The sequence below is a fragment of the Corvus cornix genome, chromosome 1 (assembly GCF_000738735.6).
Source record: "Corvus cornix cornix isolate S_Up_H32 chromosome 1, ASM73873v5, whole genome shotgun sequence".
Classification (NCBI taxonomy): domain Eukaryota; kingdom Metazoa; phylum Chordata; class Aves; order Passeriformes; family Corvidae; genus Corvus; species Corvus cornix.
The window spans coordinates 67981009-67993544 of NC_046332.1; the positions used below are offsets into that span (position 1 = coordinate 67981009).

At 39.6% G+C, this 12536-nt stretch overlaps 1 protein-coding gene across 13 annotated transcripts in view; it reads left to right on the forward strand.

The window, feature by feature from the left end:
• LMO7 (LIM domain 7) overlaps positions 1-8726 on the forward strand; it is a 132081-nt gene extending 123355 nt beyond the window's left edge. For 12 of the 13 annotated variants that reach the window (XM_039549627.1, XM_039549705.1, XM_039549948.1 and 9 more), the window contains 5 exons: positions 1012-1231; positions 2146-2418; positions 3754-3862; positions 5593-5695; positions 7989-8726. In XM_039549627.1, the coding sequence (XP_039405561.1) occupies positions 1012-1231; positions 2146-2418; positions 3754-3862; positions 5593-5695; positions 7989-8011 (728 nt within the window). In that variant the 3' untranslated portion in view covers positions 8012-8726. The remainder of the gene's footprint in view (positions 1-1011; positions 1232-2145; positions 2419-3753; positions 3863-5592; positions 5696-7988) is intronic. The other variant, XM_039549749.1, reaches the window with a different exon arrangement.
• Positions 8727-12536: the final 3810 nt, after the last annotated feature.

A 12536-nucleotide genomic window follows, 5' to 3' on the forward strand; every position in this document is an offset into this window, starting at 1 on the left:
AGTTTTATAAATACGTTACAGTCAAAAATGCCTGCAAGCTACTTGTGTGTCTAAAACATGGTTAAAAAAAGTAATCACAAGCAATCAAAGAAACATAGATGTATTAGGGGCTATACTGCAGATTAAAAATATTGCTTTCATACATTAAAGCACTGTCATTGAAGCTAATGAGAAAGTTAACTTCCACAGTATTTTATAATGATAATCTATAGCAGTAAATCCAAGAGCAAATCTATAGACAGAGCAGCATTTGGAAGGATTGAAATTTCAATTGAATGACTTATTGCTGAGTAATTTTCCTAATTATTTTTACCCTAAATAATAGGTATTGGATGTAGGAAATAAAAGATTGTTGCCTTCCGATATGTCAACACCTATTGGAGAAAGATTGCTTATTTGTTTCCCCTTCCAAATTTTTGAAGACCATCTATTCCGTAAATTTCCTTGTGACTCAATAGTTAACACATAATCCAAATAACAGAGAAATTATCTGAAAGATTCCCCTCTCCGCCTTTGTATCTATATAAAGAATATAAAGCAGTGTGTTTAGTGCCTTGAAGAAAGAAAGAAATTCTTGTAAACAGAGACGACTTACAGAAGAAGAGAGTATGAACTCTTAAACAGAAAGACGGTATCCCATTATTTAACTACGTATTTTACACATGGTTCAGTTTGTATTGGAGGAAGAGTCCAAATTATGGCACTAAAAGAGGTCATGCCCTTTTAAAAAGAGGAGTGTGTGCACACAAATGTCTATGCATATACACTTCAAAAGTGAAGGAAAATGTATTTAATCATTCTATAAAAGGCTACATTAATGGAAATACAAACAAAAAAATTTTAGTCATGATGCATTGACAAGTTTTACCCAGCTGTAAAAGGGAACTGGAATAACTTGTGAATGGTGTGATGAACAATAGCTCTTGGAATTAAGCCAGAGTGCTGACAGGACGATAACTGCTTTTGTGCCTTGAGGTGTCTAGCTGATGTTTGCACATGTTGTCTGCACAGGTACCCAGAGCAAGTATTCAGAGAGGTCCTGGAACATGGGTGAGTCGCAGAAGAAGTCTCAGAAGGAGCAAAACCTGTCTGCAGCAGAGTTGGAGAGACAGCAAATCCTTCAGGAAATGAGAAAGAAAACATCCCTGCACACGGACAGCAGCTGGATTAGGCAGCGCAGTTCCAGTATACATAAGGAGCCCGTTAGTCTGTACAGCAGTAGTATGAGGAGGTAGGAATCACATTAAAAATTAACTCTGTCTCTCATCAAATATTTTTGTTTGGTTATTCTGGACTTCAGCTTGTATTACAGAGCATAGAAACAAATTGAGTCTGTGAAATGCTGTAAGGTAAACTGCATAGTAGCATAGATAGAAGAAAGTAGCTGTATTACAGCTGGGATTAAATAGGTTTTTTGCAAATAAGGAATGTGGATGTGACCTGTAAATAACTCAGCTGCTTATTTCTTGATTGGCATAGCAGCAATGGAAATCAATAGTGTGCCTTGTAATTGACAGATGTGTTTAAGACTTTCAGCATGGCAACCTGTTTTGGAAATGAATTATTATGGCTAAGGAGTATACCTTTTTCAACACAGAAATATGTCAGAAAGTTTGGATAGTTTAGTTTTGCTTTATTTAGTGTATGAATGTTGGATTTGTCACTCAGGAAACAGCTGAGTTATCAGTCAGGAGAGTGTTTAGTTATTGGGCCAACACCTTGTACCTGGGTGATGCTATCCAGCCTGGGTGGATTGTTGTTTTTGATCTGGTATCCCTTGGAGAAAATATAAACAAACCTGGTATCTGAGGTCTGTTGCTGTACTGTGGATTTTGATACAGTTCACCTTGATAAGGCTGCAGTGAAGTGTTTTGCTTTTATAAAGTAGTTGTTAAGTGCCACCTCTTTTCCCTTGGCTGCTTTTTCCCATGAGAACTATAGCTAGACACAAAGCATAATTTGCTACTCATACATTTTAAATCAGTACATGAAGAATATTGCTCAGAGTCATCAAACAAACATATTCATCCTAGAAAATATTAAAAATGTGAGGATAATGGCTTTCTCTTAAACAATTCAGCATATAGCTCTGTTGCTCCATCCGTACTGCCATTTACATTTGAGGTGCTTGTATCTTTATTACAGAGGGGAGTCTTTGGACAATCTTGATTCTCCAAGAATGAGCTCGTGGAGGCACCACTCATGGCTGAACCAGTCTGCATCCTCTTCATCTCTGTCTTCTAGTCAAGATTTTAGTCGCCCGGTGTCCACTTCAAACCGGGCCTACATGTGCACTCCTTCCTCCAGCAAAGCACCTCCTGTGGCCACCTCTGCGAGAGCCCCCTCCATATCCCAGACAGCTCCCCGGGCTCAGTCTCCCCTCTCTACTTCCCAGTCAGGGTCCCAGACACGCAGCAGGTGAGTGGGTGCCCATTTTCCGGGAAGGTACAAATGTTGGGCCAGCACTAAAGAGCAGATTTTGTGTATATGCTGGGCTTACAGCAGTGTTCTTGCCCATAACATTGGCAAGGACCTGGAGTTTTCTGGCTGGAGGGGACAGTGGAAGTACAGGCTGGTATTACCTTCCTACTCCAGTCACTCAGAAAATTCCCCAGGTTTGTCATCACTGCTTGACATTGGTTAAAAAAACAAAGGAACTTGAATAATCAATCTGCAGTCTCTGAGCTGTGTGTTGGTTACCAAAATGATGAGCAAAAGCCTGTTCCAGATGGCATTTCTGACATTTATTTTCCTTGGTTTGTTTTAACAAAAGATTCCTGAAACCCACGCTTTATGACCCTCATCTTGGTCTCTCCTCCCCACTTCCTGGCATGTGGTCAATATCATCTTGAGGAGCACTCAGGAATGCTCATAACCCATGACCCTGGAGAATTACAGAGTAGGATGTTGATTTTAATCTAGGAGGAGAAAGCAAGAATTGCAACATATTTTGAAACAAAAATGGAATTCAGCTGTGGTAGGGTAGATAACTCTGCTGGTTTATGTACTTGAAACATTTTAAAAATACCTTGGGGGTAGTACTCCAGAGAATCATCCCACACAAAATTACATGTGTTATATATAACAACAATGAACACTACTTCACTAGCTCTTACACTCTCAGGCACTAAGTGATAAATTGACCCTTTTTTTTTTTTAGCTAGTTTTTTCATTCTTTATGATGTGAGAAAATTACCTTCTTGACCATATTTGCTTATCTTGTTCTCACTTCCATTTGCTAACACCTTGGTAGATCTATGGAAACTGACCTCCGTATGGCTTACATTCAAAGAGTTAACATAATATTTTATATTCAGGACTAGCCTTCTTTTATCTAACAAGGTGCAGATGGTGGGACTTGGAAGGGGTGCTTGCTAAAACTTAGCCTTCTGGATAGTTCCCCACAACTAAGAAGGCAGGAGCACAAAATCTGTGTTCTTACTCTCCAAACTTAACAGTACACTTTTTATTTATAGAAAGTATTTTATACAATGAAATATATGCCAAGAATGTGACCGAATTTCTTAACTTGTTCCTATGTAAATTTGATCTACATTATAACACTTCAGCTTTCCCTAGCTTTCAGATCTACTCTAAATAACATTAATTTTCAGTTTATTTTGCCTAAGCAGCCTAATAGTCCAGTTTTTACCCATGTGTTTTTTACTTTTAATCTCAAAAAGTGTTTGATAACCCTTCTTTATCTTTTAAACATTTTCAAGCTGTTTTTAAGGTTTTTCATTCTATATTTAGGTCAGTCAGTGGGAAGAAAATCTGTTCATACTGTAATAACATTCTGGGCAAAGGAGCAGCCATGATCATTGAGTCTCTTGGTCTTTGTTATCATTTACCTTGCTTTAAGGTGAGAGCTGGGAGTCACATCGTGAAGGAACAGGAACTAATCAGGAGCACGCATGGCTACTCAGTGTTATGCTCACAGGGATTCTTACTAATCAACTGCTTTGCCTTCTACTCTTGACAGCGTGGTGCATGCATATTTCCATGAGGCAATCCCATTTGCAGGCATTCAGCACTCAACTCTAGAAGTGTTTCTTAAATGTCAGAGCTAACAAGTAGGACTTTGATAGGTGAGACGAGCACGTTGACTGTGAGATCAAAGATTTCCTTCTTCAAATATGTGGCAAAATACCAGAAAACGCTGAACCACTTCTCCCAGAGAAAGCAGCTCCTCTAAAAAAAACAAAATCTCAGCCTGCACCATGGCAATTGAATAATTTGAGATGACCCATCCTTTCTAAGCTAACCTTAGCAGACGGTGTTCATGTGGTGCTTTCCAAGTAAAGGCACGCTGGAAGAGCTCAACGTGGCAGGATAATACCTAGAACAAAACCAAAAGGTGTGTTTAGTGCTACTCAGCCCTAGTCAGAAACTAAGTGTACTAGCTCATGCCCAGCACTGAGACCTAGACCTACTTACATGATTTCCATCAGCTTGGGACATTTGCAGAGCTGAAAGAACAAATTTCTGCCTGCAAAAGACAGCAAAGCAGTCCTGTGCCCCTGCCCTCAGACTAGATGAGGAATCAGACTATAACTTGGAGGTGCTGTTGGACCCTACTTCTTCCCTGACTTCAAGAAAGAGATTTCTGCGCCTAGTTCCGAACACTTGTCTTCTGTGCCCAGCTCAAGTGCATCACCTGGAGTATTACTAGAGATTGACTCCAAGCTCTTCCTGGTCCTGCCTAACTGAGCAGGAGGGACAGGACAGGGCAAATCCATAGTGATCAGTCACCATTCTCTTTTCTGCAGGACATGTATTCTGTGTGAGACAATCTACCTGTAGCTCGTAACCTACATAAGAAAATGCCAAGTTTCTGTTTTTCAAATTTCTGAAAATTAATGAGCTGTTGAACTGGGTGCCATCCAAAAGATTCATTACTTGGTTAAGCAGGGAAACTATCTGCCCTTGGTAGGTTCAGTCAGGGGAATATTATGTTTTGGATTACATTCCTTCCAGATGTGGTTCATATTCACAGCAAGTACATGTTTAGCCACCATAGCTAAATAGTTTAATGTTAGCATGGCAGCCGTCATGCTCTTTATGTGTTTACGCAAGAAAAATTAAATCAGCCCCATCTCTCCAAATCAGAACTTGTTTCGGTGATGCAAACCCAGGAAATTGGGAGTGCCTGAATATTTGCTGCTTCGAGTGCCAAGGGACTGAGGACACCAACAGCATGTAGTGCCTCATGGAAATCTGCAAGTAGCACACCCAGGTGTTCTGTGCCAAAATTCCTGTGTCTATGTAGAGAACAAATTTTTTTTGTGCCAAACCAGTTTTAGTTTTCAGAGAAACCAAAGTTCAAATTAGATTTAATGAACTAATGTCTAAAAATCGTCTGCTTTATGTTTGCTTACTTGGTGTATCTCTGCTATTCATTGTCCAGTCGTTGCCTTAAAATATTTCCTCAGGGTTGGTTGCATTTTGATCTACTAATCATTGTACATTTGCTTCTAGTGATTGTGGGGTTATGGTTCAAGCTTTGTTGAGCTTAATCTGAGCTGCTTTTGAACAGCATTTTTGTTTCTCAGTATTTTGGAAGGAGTTGCTAATTATTCATGTGTGATACAGTGTGTTGCCTGTGGATGTGACCTCGGTGGATCCCGCTCTGGAGCTGAAGTCAGGATCCGAAACAACAAACTCTTCTGCAACGACTGCTATATCAGATTTAAAAGTAAGGCAATCCAACTGCAGCATGCATGACTGTAGCTCTTCTCTGTGCTGTACAAACTCAAGTGTTTGCACAGCTGAGCCACTTGATAGCTTTCATGTTTAGCTTTAAGTTAGTGAATAGGTTCAGCAAGGTTTGATTGCCAGTTTCTGTCTTTTGTAGAGTAGTCATTCCTAACTTCTAACTCGCCAATAGTTGATTTTACCAACTTGTTATTATGCAGTTTCAAGCAGACAATATGGTATAGTCATCTTCCTTCATAGATCTGAGAAAGTGGTGTCAAGGAGCTGTCAGGTGCTAAACAGGCTTGTCTTGATAACAGAGAAGCCTTTTTGAAAAAGTGTCTGCATTTTCTTAAAAAGTAAGCTGAAATATGTATTTAATTCAGTCCTAATGCATACCTGGAAAGCAATTAGTTTATCTCGTGCAGATGGCACAAATGCTGGTTTCTTTTTGCAATGCTATTACTATTGGAATTATAGGTCTATAATTGGTTATTCATTTAGGTACAAGTTCAGGAGGAATTGATTTACTTACAGATCTTAATTAAAAGGTGCAGTATAATTTTTTTCCTTCTTATGGTTTGCAGAATTCTGATTTACTGGAGCATGATGTTAAGGCTTTGTATATTGGTATTTAGGTCTTTTTTCCTGCTGTCATAGATGATGGTAGACAACCTCCTAATTTGATAAGTGTCAGGAGTTTTATATGGCTTTCTTTTTATGTAGCAAGTATGGAATTCTCTAGGATGATAAAAATCAGGGAAGGGAAATAATTTCTGAATTACTTCCTGGGAAAAATGTCCGTGTTTCTTTATGAGCCCGGCACATTTCTCTCATGGTGGATCAGAAGGCAGTGAAGGGAACAGGATATTTATGCTAAGGTGTTTGAGCAGCAACTGGGCAGCTGCTGGCTGTGAAACCTAGCTCAGGAAAAGAGAAGCTCTGCATCTGATGCTGTTGCTGTTCGCAGGCTCTTTTTGACTTCCATGAAGACAAGTCACAGAAATGATTACATGGTACCTGAGCTAAAACCAGAAAGCGCAACCCCTCGTGAGGGTAACAGCGCATTCACAGAGGCTAATGTTAAGCGCAAGGATGCCGCTGTGATCGGTGGAAGGAGGAGGAGAATCGCTCCCTTCCATCTGGAGGTGATCCAGGGCACTGGATCCCACCATGTCTAAGTTAATGTTCGGAGAATGTATCTCCTTGTTGATGACAAGACTACACTGAAGTGACTGTGTTCCTATTTGAAGCACCCAAATGTATGAGATTCACTCTGGAGTTTTCATGTTATTTTTCTCTCTGTCTTTTCTTTTGGGGGGATATATTGCTGGATGAGTTGGATAAGTAACTTTATTATGGATGAATTGCTATTTAGTCTCTCTTTGACATTACAGCCCATAAAGTCACAGCAGTGCCTTTCAGAAGCAGAGCTGATCTGTGAGGAAACGTTTCTAATCCCTTCCCTTCAGACTGCATCTACTTGGGCCAGTGGGCACCTCAAAACATAATTGTATGAGATACAAGTAAAAGCAGGAGTTTTAAAAACTTGTAGGTACAGAACAAAGTATTCAAATTAGTGATTAGTAATTGGAATCAGCTATTCGAATAATACGAAAACCAGCTATGCAATTACTGCAGTGAGAATGTATTGGCAGCACAGCACTGGCCTGTGATGTGGATTACTGTTTTTTACAGTTGGCATTTGACATCAACCTGGCTAATTATTTGTTAGTTTGGAATGTGAACATGTTGGCTAAAAGGTTTGATAAACCATAGGGGTTATTAATGTTCACTGTGCAATTTTATGGTGTGATATTTTTGCACATTTTGGTGTTAATTTTGTGGTTTACACTTGGAACGCTCTAGTGGAACACCACTGTATTGGCAGATACCTACAAAGATATGCAGAGAGAAGATAAAAAAAAAAGTTCTTTATAGTGTTACAGTTATTTAGCAAATTTTAATTTCATTACTGAAGGGTAAATTTAGAAAAACTGTCACTCTGTCTCTGTGCTAATACTAAAAATAATTCTTAAGAATTTGGTAAGGTGCATGTTCTATGGAATATTACTTGGCCTGAAATACTTGCAGTGCTATAATTGGATTCAACTCAAATTTGTATTGTTCATTAAATTTGGATTGCTCGATTCAGAGTGTATACCTTAGTATATGTTCCCATTTTCAATAAGTATTGGACATACCATTTTCTAACTATTTAAAACCGAAAAATATTAATTGTTGTCACAAAGATTCTTCAGCAACTTAAAGTTTCTTTTGTGTCTCCTTAACAGCTGGACAACCAACCTCCATGTGAAGCAAATGAAGATATGAAGCCACTGTTGCAGATACAAGAAGAGGTGATTGCTGCTGATGTAGATCTATAAATATATATATTTTGTGTATGTGTGTTTTTTTCTAAGAGTAACTTTTGCTTGTCTAGTCTTCATAGCAATACCTTGTATTCTTCTTATAACTATTTTTATTTATAAGAAAGTAATTGCAGTAAGGAAATAGCTGGGAAAAATGCTTTCACATTTTCAGCTTCAAGTACTGAGAGCACAAGAGAGAATAAGTATATTTTCAGTAATAACTTCAAAATATTTTTGAGGCTTATAATCAACTAGTTGACTTTCCAATGGTATATGAAGAGGGTATTTTGTTCTAAGCTCCTGAAATGAGCATTAGAGAAATAGCTAATATAAATATATATTTGCAATTGCTGTCTTTATTTTTGACATATACTGAAAGTGAATTCTCTAGGTTAATATGAAGCTGCATTTAAATGCACACAAATTTTTGCTTTCCATATGCTGGTTTCTAAAATTATGTGCTTTTTTGAAACCTAAATACAAAGAATAATCTGTTTGCTCAGTGGTGTTGGCATAATGTTCTGTGGAATCCATTTAAGGGAGAGAGTTTTCTTTTCCCATTTGGAAATGTAACTATCACTCTTTCCTCTGCAAACTGAGTGGAGAATGGTTGTTGAATTACCATATATTTGTAAATAAAAAATCTGATGTTGCAGTTACTAGAAGTTTTTGTCCTTTCTGTTCAGCTAAACATGTCTAAGGTAATGTGTGCCAATATAAAATTGTTTTAATTTCATCTTGGGAAAAATATTTGTTCTGACAAGATTAAGTTGTTCACCTAAATATATGCAAGAACTATAGTTCTTCCTTTTCTCTTTTCCTTTGTAGTCAATGTCTAAGTCTGTGTACAGCTTTTTCATCCTGTTCCTCATGCTCTTTCCCTTGAGCATTCAGTACCAGTGGTGAGACTAGATGCTCATCCCTGAAAAACAATTGAAAGAGGTGGACATTCCTCAAAATTTCTCTGCTGTTGCTAGAAATGAAGTGCTGAAAATATTTTTGGGTTAGGTTCTGCTCCTCTTGAAAACACAGCTGGAATGTGCACTATGTCTCAGTGGTGGCTTCCAAATTGTTTTGGTCAGTGGCTTCCCCAAATCCTTTCATGCCCGGTTACGTACCGTTCTGTGTCCATATCCTTGGAAGCAGTGAAAAAACACAGGCTGTGGATCAGAGGAATTTGGGGGAGCATTTTGTGGATAAAACCGAGGAAGAGGAAGCTGGGAGGTGTTGGAGGGCTCTTGAGTGGTGAGCTTGTATATGGCACCATGAAGAGCTGCAGTGAGGCTGCCAAAGCAGCTTGGAGTGCTCCTTGCTCTCAGGGGATTTTGGGGGGGTGTGTGGGTAGGAGAGCTCACAGATTGGGAAGAGAGATTGTGGCTGTGGTAGCTGAGGGCAACAAGGGAAGATCGTGCTGTTTTGGCATAGTGGGAGAATTTCACCGGTACTCCTGTAATTTCTCCTACTTGTAACTGAATGCTGCTTGCTGAATTACAAAGTGCCAAACATTAGTTTTAATTTTTGCTTTAAAGATTATCATAAAAATCTAAAATGCCTCATCAACCAAACTTGGTCTTGGCTTTTGGTATTCAATTAAAGACTGGTAAAGATATTTAATTTGGTTTTTACTGTTGTGGTAAGTAATGACATGGTAGACCACAGATGAGAGCACTGGGATATGAAGACCCTAGTCCTCAAGTACAAACTATGGAGGGATAGTCACACTGCCTGCTCACACAGCTCTCTGGAGTCCTCTCTGCTGCTTGTGGAAGAAGCTTATTTCCCTGAGAGCTATTCAGAATAGGATTCCAATTTAGGTGCTGTGCAGATCTGGCTCTCTGTTAATGCACATACCTGATGGAGATGGTGTGGATGCCCCTCTACATGGCAGTTTTCAGACTTTTATTGTAGACAGCATCTACAATAATGAATGAATGAGCAACTGTCCCCCCAAATTCCAGATACCTATGGTCTCCACTACCAGCCCTGAAATACACTGCAAGAGACTTTTTTTTTTTGGTCACAAGTCAAAGTTTCTCAATCTCTAACCAATGAATTTATCTTAGCCTATCCATGACTCCCCCTCTCCCAGCACTGTTACGCAGCAAAACTGTGAGAAAAGTTAGGGATGGCAATGCTGTCTTTTGTGTCTTGAGCCTGTCATGTTTCCCTGTCCAAGAGAATCATTTGGGCATGGAAATTAGCTGGTGGTGAAAAATGGAAGGAGAGAAAATTCAGCAACCTGTGGTCTGTAATGCTGCCAGACTCATGTCCTGTTGCCTGGAGTGGTGTGCTCTGAGCCAGGCCGGCTTCTCCTAAATGGTGTCAAGTACTTCCATGAGGGCTCCAATTTCATTTTCCCACAAAATGTCTGCAAAAAGACTAGGTTATTTAATTAGCTTGCTTGTGCACAAATGAGTGGGATTTAGAATTTAGTGGGCCTCAAAGAGCTAAAGCTGAAACTCTTGAAGAATTGAAGCTGAGTTTCCACCCTTGTTAAAGTCCTGATTTAAACAAGGCTCCTTCAGATATGCATTTGCTAATTCACATTGGCAAATGTGAGTAACAAAAATTCCTTCATCCCCTCCTTCCCTTGGGAGGGAACAGGCAGAGGAACTCACCTTATGAATGTTTTGTCTGTTTCAATCCTTGGTGAAGTATTTGGAGCATGTTGGGCTCTCAAGTTCAGCAGACCTGGTAATTGACACAAGATGGCAGTGTGGAAGTGCACCTTGCAAATTTAAAAACCCTTTCCGTGGTTGTAATCTCATATAAAAGGGGTTGGATTTGCTAAATGATGCTAAAGTTGTGATGTAACTGACTTTTTCTTAATCTTGGCCTTTTCTCCCCACCTGGCATCACAGAGGTGTGATCGATGTGCAGCTGAATCTGAGCCATCTTCTTGGTTTGTTTTTGTTTATTTCCCATTTCATTAATTAGCTGCTGCTTAAAGCTAAAGAGAACAATTGCCGTGGAGAAAAATGAACTAGATGATTTCTAGTGGAGGTTTTCCCCTGTATTTTGTTGGATTCTTTCTTAAGGTTCTGTTCAAGGAAAAAGAACCAATTGCTCTCCCTCAGTTCATCAGATGCAAAATGCTGTTCAAGGTTACAGCCCTCAAATGCATGGGTATACAGGAGAGCTGGATCTCTGCACTGCCACTAAGCTCTGAGTGCATTTAGGGCTGTGTGCTCTGTTCTGTACTCTCAGGTGCATGGTGCTGCTTGGGGTGTTGTCTCGGACATCCACCCAGGGCTGCTCTGGATATGGTGCAAATCTCGGAGATACTCATGCCAGGGCAGGTTTTGCAGGATGCTGTAGTACTGTTGAGAGGGCAGCAGAGATTTATGAGTACACAACTGAATGAACATCAGCTCCTTATGGCCAATGGTGCAAAGGTGTGATTTCACGGGCTGGTGAGAACATATCCACTGTTAGGTGAGATGCTTGGCTGTGTAAGCTTCACTGACATCAACAGACGCGCAGACCGTGGCTCACATGTAGACACCTGCATTTTTGCACGCCTGTTTATCTAATGCTTTAAAAAAAAAATCCAGAAATGTCTGAGAAACTCTTGATTTAGGTAAATCTCCCACTCTTGATTTAGCTAAATCTCCCCTCTCTTTAGGCTTTCAGGCTGTCTGCTAACTAACAGCAGTGTACATTTGAATACGGCTGTGGAACGGAGTGGTCTGTGGATAATGGCTCTGCCACAGGCCAGTGTTTAAATAGAATGGGACTTCAAAAATATAAAATGTTTTCACTGTGGGTTTTATCTAATACATAAGAACAAATCAAGCGTCTTGGAGTACAATTCAAGGTACTGCATATGCTCTAAGTTTTTATGTGAGTTTCTTTTAGAGTTTTTCTAACAGGAGATTTGTCAGACATTTCAAGCTGAATTACCTATGAGTTCACCTGTTCAGGCAAGCTGCCACACCACAGGCAATGCTGCTTAGTGGCAGGATTGATGCAGAAAAGCCTGTTTTTAGAGCCTGATGTCTGAGTTTGGAGTTCACACTGACAGCAGAAATGGTCAGAGCCAGTCTCATTATTTTCAGTAAAGTATTTTTCAGGTGAATCCCAAGGAGAGTTCAAGTGATAAGTTCAACACCTCCCTTAGGTAATAGTTGTTGTTACATGGTCCAACCTTGTCACTTATGGAGGGTGAAAGTGTTTGAAATCTGACAATTTGAGCTCAGTGCAAAAACTGGTATGCTTGCAGCAGTGTTTTAAATTCCAATCAATAATTTGTAATGGATTCACAAAACCTGTGCCATGGCTGTAATGGAAGGCTTATTAGCAGGTGACATAATTAAATAAAAGAGCAGCTTCATGCTTGAAGCACTTCAGTATTTTCAATCTAGCTCCATGCTTCTTGGTAGCTAGTGGCACCAACATAAAACAACATATGAGGATGATGTAAAGCACTTCCTCTCAAAAGGGATGTTCTAGGGTGAGCAGTAGGGTATC